Source organism: Nicotiana tabacum, chromosome 5, assembly GCF_000715075.1.
Source record: "Nicotiana tabacum cultivar K326 chromosome 5, ASM71507v2, whole genome shotgun sequence".
NCBI classification, from domain to species: domain Eukaryota; kingdom Viridiplantae; phylum Streptophyta; class Magnoliopsida; order Solanales; family Solanaceae; genus Nicotiana; species Nicotiana tabacum.
The window spans coordinates 36,862,122-36,869,638 of NC_134084.1; the positions used below are offsets into that span (position 1 = coordinate 36,862,122).

The window sequence follows — 7,517 nt, forward strand, 5'->3', positions numbered from 1 at the left end:
GCAGTCACAAGTTCTCTTCTTTAAGTCCACAATGAATTCAATTCCTTCACTATTTATTCTAAACAACATTGAGTCAAGGTTGAACACCTAACAAGGAATAAAAAATTAAGACAAATTATATTAGTGTATTTTGCTTCAAAAAGAAAAAGTATGAAATTTTTTAAATGTAAGCAGTAAATCACTGCAACAGATATAAAAAGCTGAAGTTAATAAATATACTCACAAACATTTTCCAAGCCAAGTTCATCTTCTTAGTCATCTCTTCTTCTGCCCATATTGATACTCTGTGAAAAGTTTCATTTGTCTTTTTTCTCCGTTCATAAAACCACTCTCCCAGTTTTTCTTGGATGAAATCTAACATTCTTAAAATAGGCATTTCTCATCCTTTTAGTAAAACGGAATTCATTGATTCTACCATGTTTGTTGTTAGCATATCATAACGTCGTCGTGGGAACCACGATCGAGCCCATCTCTCGGGAGGCTCTTCCATTATGTAATTGTATGTTTTCTTGTCAATACTTTTGAGTTGGGACATTAACTGATTAAAATCTTCACGTTTGTATGACCTTGCAGCACTTTGAAAAAGATTTATTACCGTGGCTTTTACATGTATTTGCTTTAAATTTTTCTCAAAGTGACAGAGGCAGATACCATGGTGAGCTTCAGGAAAAACTTTTCTAATACCATTTGCGATCGATTGGTTTCTATCTGACAAGAAAACCAGTTCACGACGGACTTGAATTGCTTTTCTCATTTCCCCGAAGAACCAAATGTATGCCTCATTGTTTTCTGAATCTGCTACACCAAAACATAGAGGAAAGATTTGATTGTTTGCATCCTTTGATACAGTAACAAATAGAACACCATGATATTTTGACTTCAAAAACGTTTCATCTACTGCAATAACGGGTCTACAGTAAGACCAACCAGCTACTGATGCCGCAGGAGCGAAGAACAAGTAAGCAAATCTGTACATTGAAACACAAAAAACAAACTATAAGGTGTGAAGTTTTTCAAATAGTAACATTTGAAACTTTAGGCTGATGGTTAGTATTGTTTTGCTTACCTATTCTGCGCATCTCTTTTTATGCTTGTGTATGTTCCTGGATTTTTGGCCACCATCATGTGTAGGTATGAAGGAAGAATCTGGTAGTTCTCTTCAGGTGTTCCCCTTATGCAAGCAACAGCTTTTTGAATAGCACGTCATGCCTTGTGATAACCAATGTCAATTCCAAATTTCTTTTTCATTTCATTTTCTACAAAGGCTGGTGTAACCTCTATCTTTTTGTCTCGAACATGTTCTATAATTTGTTCACTTATAAAATTTGATGTAGCATGCTTCTGATCTGATTTTCTTGCATCAACTGAGCATTCATGGATGTTATGATATTTTATCACCCTGAACAGTGTGGAATTTTTTATTCTGGTAGCACGTACATTCCAACCACATTTGTCCACGATGCATTTCAGCTCGTATCTCTTGGAACATGATCTAACAGCAGTGAATTCAACTTTTTTGATTTATCTCTAAGCTGCAGAAAAATTTAGTCATGTTTTGTTTGTTCTCAAAGATTGATCCAACTCTTACTTCCTCAGGCAACGCATCGTGCCTAAGTATTTTACATGGTGGAGATTCTTTCACCTTTCTCCTCACTCTTTTTCTTGATTTCTGAGAAGCACAAGAACTTTCAGCAATTTCTTCAATTCTATGTGATGTTATCGGTATAAGCTCCATGTTTACTTCATCTTCATCGTTGTTTATCATTGCAGAAGGTGAAAAAAACTTTGTTGGATTGTGTGTTGGTTGTCAATTTGCATTATTAGTTGTCCTTCTTCTTCTTGGTCATCGACAAACTGGTACGAATTTATTGGAGTAGGGGGTAATTGTTGCAGCACTATGTATTCTGAAGCAGTTGTAATGTTAGAAGGTTGTTGCCCGTTGTCTACTTCCATTATTGGCACTCGTACTTCATGTTGATAGTCAGCAAAAGGTTCTGAACCTATCGCATATGCAAGAGATTGGTTGAATGCTGCTGATTCGGAAGGTTGTATTTTTTCGATGACAAAATGGCAATTCTTGTTGGCTGAATCAGTTGTAAGCAAATGTATACACGTACTGAGTTCTTCATCTGAAGTTACAAGCATTCATTTGCTTGTATTTAGTTTGATATCAAACCATACTTTTAATGCATATCTGGTTGAATCAATATTTGCAACTTCACTAATTTTCTTCAGGAAAGTATTGAATGATATGTCCTTATTAAGTAGAACAAGTTTTGTATCATGATCCAAGTATTTGAAATCAGGAGTCCAACTCCCATTGAAAGTTATAACAATGCAAATCGAACTCATCCTGCAGATTCATGTTTAGTGGCAAGTATTAGGAAAGTGAACAGAAGAATTTTTTAGGTTGTTTGTGCTGAAGTTTTTACAAATAAACTAAATCACTTAGGCATCTTCTGCTGAAGTTTTTTTTGGAAAAAGATGTATGACATAATTAATGAATCTTTCAAAGAAAACTTCAACTTATAAGTTCTAAAGTTTTTAGAGATAAGCTTAATAACTTCAGCATATTGGCTGAAGTTATTTTATGATGGTGATTCATCAATGCAGGGGAAAAAAACTTCAACACCTAGGCCGAAGTTTTTTTGGTACAATATGATTTTTTAATTTAGCCAGTGTAGGAGGAAAACTTTAGCCCTCCTGCTTAAGTTTTTAAGTAATAACTAAAAAACTTCAGCACCTAGGCCGAAGTTTTTTTGGTGCAATATGATTTTTTAATTTGGCCAGTGTAGGAGAAAAACTTCAGCCCTCCTGCTTAAGTTTTTAAGTAATAACTAAAATACTTCAGCACCTAGGCCGAAGTTTTTTTGGTGCAATATGATTTTTAAATTTAGCCAGTGTGGGAGGAAAACTTCAGCCCTCCTGCTTAAGTTTTTAAGTAATAACTAAAAAACTTCAGCACCTAGGCCGAAGTTTTTTTTGGTGCAATATGATTTTTTAATTTAGCCAGTGTAGGAGGAAAACTAGGCCGAAGTTTTTTTGGTGCAATATGAAATTTTAACTTATGTTTTATGGTTTTTTACCCAGTATACGAGAAAAACTTCAGCTTTTAATTATTGACAAAAAAACTTCAGCAACAAAACAATCATATAAAATTTAATATAATTTCTTCTTCGTTGTGTTATTTGCCAGCTCGTTAACTAAATAACTTCAGCTTAGAATGTTAGAATTCATCGTCAAATAGATTTAGAATTGCAAATTCAGCATATCAGTGAAGTTTGTCAAACAACTTCAATCAATCAATCAGAAAACATATAATTCAAAAACTATTTTGAATTCTGGAGATGAATTTGAATACTTACAATGTATTTGAATTTGAATTTGAATGCGAGACGTGTTCTCAGGAGAGACGGACAGATACGGAGGAGATCTGGAATTTGAATCTGGGAATACGGAGGAGAGACGGACTCTTATATGTTTTGGAAAGGGTATAATTGTCATATTATTACGGATTTTTTATTAGTTGGTTAGGAAATCAATAGTTTTTAAAAACATGGTATAGGTTAAAAGGTGGCATAAAAATAGTGTACGACTGCAAATCCCCCGAATCTGCTACGTAGTAAAATAATGGGGAAAAAAAGAGAATTAAGTGAGGTCATAAAATTAAAGTTCATCTATCTTGCATAACTAAATATCTTAAACTTATAAGACGAAAAAGCAAAATCAAAAGAAAAATTGTCACTAAATTTTATACTTAAAACAAAATAGAAAGATCGCACATCCAGTTTAGCATTTGCAGCTTCACTTTTGTAAATTTGTCTTATCCACACATGCAGAATATAGTCCACTTTGGTACAGGAATTGTCCCTTATACTCATTGGGGAGATAGGTTATAGGTAGTGATAGAGATAAGTAGAGGAATAAGGAAGAAAGCATATCAGACCATTCGTGGAGAGTACGAGGCTCGGACAGAGTTGGATCTAAAATTTTTGTAATATGGGTACACCGCTAAAGAAAAAAAGAAAAAAAAAGTATTATGTGGGAATTGATCCTTGCTCCTCTAGATAAATAACTCAGCACTTAAAAGTGCATCATTTAGCCTCTTTGAAGTATGGGTGTCAGCAAACAATATTAGATCAATTCTACAAAATATGTACATAAAATATCTAGTTTGACAGACAAGCCATGGATTCACGTGCACCATAAAATGAACTATAAACCCGCCCCAAGGCTCGTGGAAGACTTCGGTTTTGGGTTCCCGAAGCCCCAAACGGGGTGGATCGTTTCTGCCAATAGGACTAATCCATTTGAAAAATTTATATTTCTAATCGCTCTCAAAAATAATAATCGACAAATTACTTTTGGTCTGTGTATTCTCTCAATGTAATTAGTTTCGACTGACCAACCAATTTTATGTTTGTCCAATCCATTTCCATATAATGGTTGATTGGAAATACTGATTTATGGTTCCACCCGACTACCAGATTTTCTTCTCAAAATCCCGTGTGATATCTTTAGACACAAATACACTTATACAAATGCACAAAGTGATTGGAACCAGAAATTTTTACTAGGGGATTCAGCAAAATACAAAAAAGCCACACCAGATATTTGAACTTATACTTCTCTTATGTCAACTAGATTCAAACATTTATGAATGTACAAAAAAATTGTTTTTGCGCATTTTCGCAATCTAACTTTATTAAATCGCGTTAATTACATGTTGGCTGTCCACGGGTCCTACTTGAGATGACATTCCATCTAACAGGGTCGTCGTCTTGACTTTCGACCACTGCATTTTGGCACGTAACATGTATATAACAGAATATTGAAACATAGTTAATGAATACTGTCTACTTGTTCATTCATCTTTTCTATTCCTATTTCCGTTTATTTTGTGTTGCTTCTGCTATCTTTCAAGAATTCTACTAACTTGAATGTCACAATAGACTCTAAATACGCCTGCTATCGCCCAAACTAAGAAATCGTTGTTCTTAGTATCTTCAAAAAAATAACAATATTTGATTTCGCGTGCAATGTATCATTGATGAGCAAATGACCCTTAACAGAAATATTTCCTATTTCCAATTTGCTTGCCTTCGCGGTACTATTTAAGTAAATGGACTTGACATAAATATACCTCGTTTCCTATTTGTTTTTACCTGAATAACATCATCGATGAATTAACAACCCTTTGAAACTTTCTTCTCTCTCCATGCATTCTTAACAACTCTTGCAATCAAGATTTGGATGTGCGTCACCCCATACTCATCATCAAACTTTTCAAGGATAAAACTTGAATGACATATATCCAATTAAGCAAGCAAGGAGATCTTACCAGCTTGTAAACTTCAATTTCTGAATCTACAAGTAGTGAGGGTGAAAATAGAAAAAAAAGGCAGCCTAGTGCGCACTAAGCTACCGCTATGCGCGGGGTCCGGAAAGGGCCGGACCACAAAAGTCTATTGTACACAGTCTTACCCTGCATTTGCAGTGCATTTCTGCAAGAGGCTATTTCTACGACTCGATCCCCTGACCTCCTGGTCACATGGCAGTAACTTTACAAGTTACGCCAAGGCTCCCAGGGTGAAAATAGAGAATCAAGAAAACCAATATCAAATCTAAGAGGAATGAAAAAGATGCATAGTTGGAGGTCAAAGCAATCTACTAGTGACAACGAAGAGCTAGATGGTCCTTTGCTGCTTTCAAGATCATTTGGGATCATGAAAAGCTGATACTAGTCTTATTTATGACCTGTCTGTACTGGTTGGTGTGCTATGATGCAATTGCATATCATCATTTCTGGAGGTAAAGTTTTGTATCCAGTTCTTGAATTAGATACCGAATTCAACCTCTACAACTGCTACAAGGACTGTATGATTAAAGCACCCAGCTTATAATAATGGACTAGTACTTGTTTTAACTTGGAGAAAAAGGGAAGAAGACCATTGCATGAATTTCTTCTCCCACAAGAAGTATTATTGTTCACATTCAATTTGGTATTTAGTACTAGATATTTCATAAACAAAGTGTGACTTTATTCTCTCACACGTAGTTTTATCTATTCAAATTCAAGTGGTTTTGGCAACAATTAAGAGGTTCAAAAGGATTATATTTTCATTCAATCATTTAAGGGTAGAAATGAGGTTGCACACATGCCCTAATGCAACACAATTCTGGCATGAACTGATCTCAAAAGGATCTGTGGACAGTCAACAGTTGAATCCTATATTTACAGCACATCTATGGCCAACCACATGGAGCAAGTTAAGGAAGCTGCCTTTTAATAACATTATCTCCTGGGAAGTCATTCTCCCTTTCTGCTTCTGGCACATTTGGCTAACTAGGAACCATAATTTATTTAATAATAGGAAAGGCCATCTCAACTGACAACATCATTGCCAAATCAACTGAGTACTATATTGTCACAAAGGAGCTGTTAGGAAGACTTTTCCTATCAGAGTTAAGTGGGAGCCCCCCCCCCCCCCCCAATAAGGGGCCACTACAAACTCAACACTGATGGGGCGGCTAAGACCCAGGCATTAGGGGAATTGGTGGGGTATTTAGGACACACAATAGGGACTGGATTCTGGGGTATATGGAAAACATATCAAACACCACCAGCACCATGGCAGAGAAACTGCATTGCTAAAGGGTCTCCAAATTGTAGAACAAAATGGGTGGACTCCACTGGAAGTAGCCACCGACTCATCAGAGGTAATAAGAATGCTAATCACAGGAAATATAACTTATGATCCTATTATATGTGAATGCAGGTTGTTGATCCAAAGGATGGCCAGAGTAGTAGTGAGACACAATTACAGGGTGCAGAATAGGGTGACTGATGCATTGGCAAAGGAGGGAGCAAAAATAAGTTTTTTGGGAAGAACTACCATGCTATCAGTTCCTTCGAAGTTTGCAAATAAATTGTTTTGACCAGACATCCTAGGAACTGAAGTAATTAGACATTTTTTGGCATGTAATATTGATAAAATGGAAGAAAACATGTCTGTAGTAGGGGGATCTGTAGTAGGGGGATTGCAATATCCCCGGTTAACCAGCACTCTGTAACGCAGATTTTAATATATATATTCTCCCTTTTGACCCAAAAAATAAAACAATAAGGATTAACATCACTCCTGTCACCCAAAGCCTAAAAGAATATACTTCCTCTCTCCCACTCACAAACTCATTATGAATCCTTACAATTGTTCCAATGTTTAATAAAAAGGTGTAGTACACATGATATGCATATGAAGATTTCAGGTGCTAACCATAATGTAGCATGTTCAAAGGATTGCTCATTAGATATCAGAATTAATTAGTGTCAGATATCCAAGAAACTATTAGAACCCAATTTTTTCTGGAGGGGGTTCCTCGGGACAGTAACCAGTATCGAAGCATAAAAAGCACTTATTGCGGGTAAAGAAATAAAATAAAACTGTGGCAGCAAGATTACATATTCAATACCCAAATCGCGTAGTAGAAGTTCAGTGTAATAAACAGTACCGATA

At 35.7% G+C, this 7,517-nt stretch overlaps 1 protein-coding gene across 1 annotated transcript; it reads right to left on the reverse strand.

Moving 5' to 3' along the window:
* Positions 1–379: 379 nt before the first annotated feature.
* On the reverse strand, positions 380–1,765 carry LOC142180752 (uncharacterized). The gene is made up of 4 exons (XM_075252818.1): positions 1,589–1,765; positions 1,438–1,492; positions 1,067–1,187; positions 380–968 (listed from the first exon to the last, which is right to left on the reverse strand). Exons 1-4 carry the CDS (start codon positions 1,763–1,765, stop codon positions 380–382), a joined length of 942 nt encoding a protein of 313 aa, XP_075108919.1.
* Positions 1,766–7,517: the final 5,752 nt, after the last annotated feature.

What these genes read in the sequence shown, in the direction of transcription:
- LOC142180752 (XM_075252818.1), bottom strand. Translation starts at nt 1,765, where the DNA reads ATGATAAACAACGATGAAGATGAAGTAAACATGGAGCTTATACCGATA. An exon ending in TGGACAAATGTGGTTGGAAT is followed by an intron (nt 1,188 to 1,437) that starts GTACGTGCTACC and finishes CTATTCAAAAAG; the next exon opens with CTGTTGCTTGCATAAGGGGA. An exon ending in AAAAGAGATGCGCAGAATAG is followed by an intron (nt 969 to 1,066) that starts GTAAGCAAAACA and finishes TTCAATGTACAG; the next exon opens with ATTTGCTTACTTGTTCTTCG.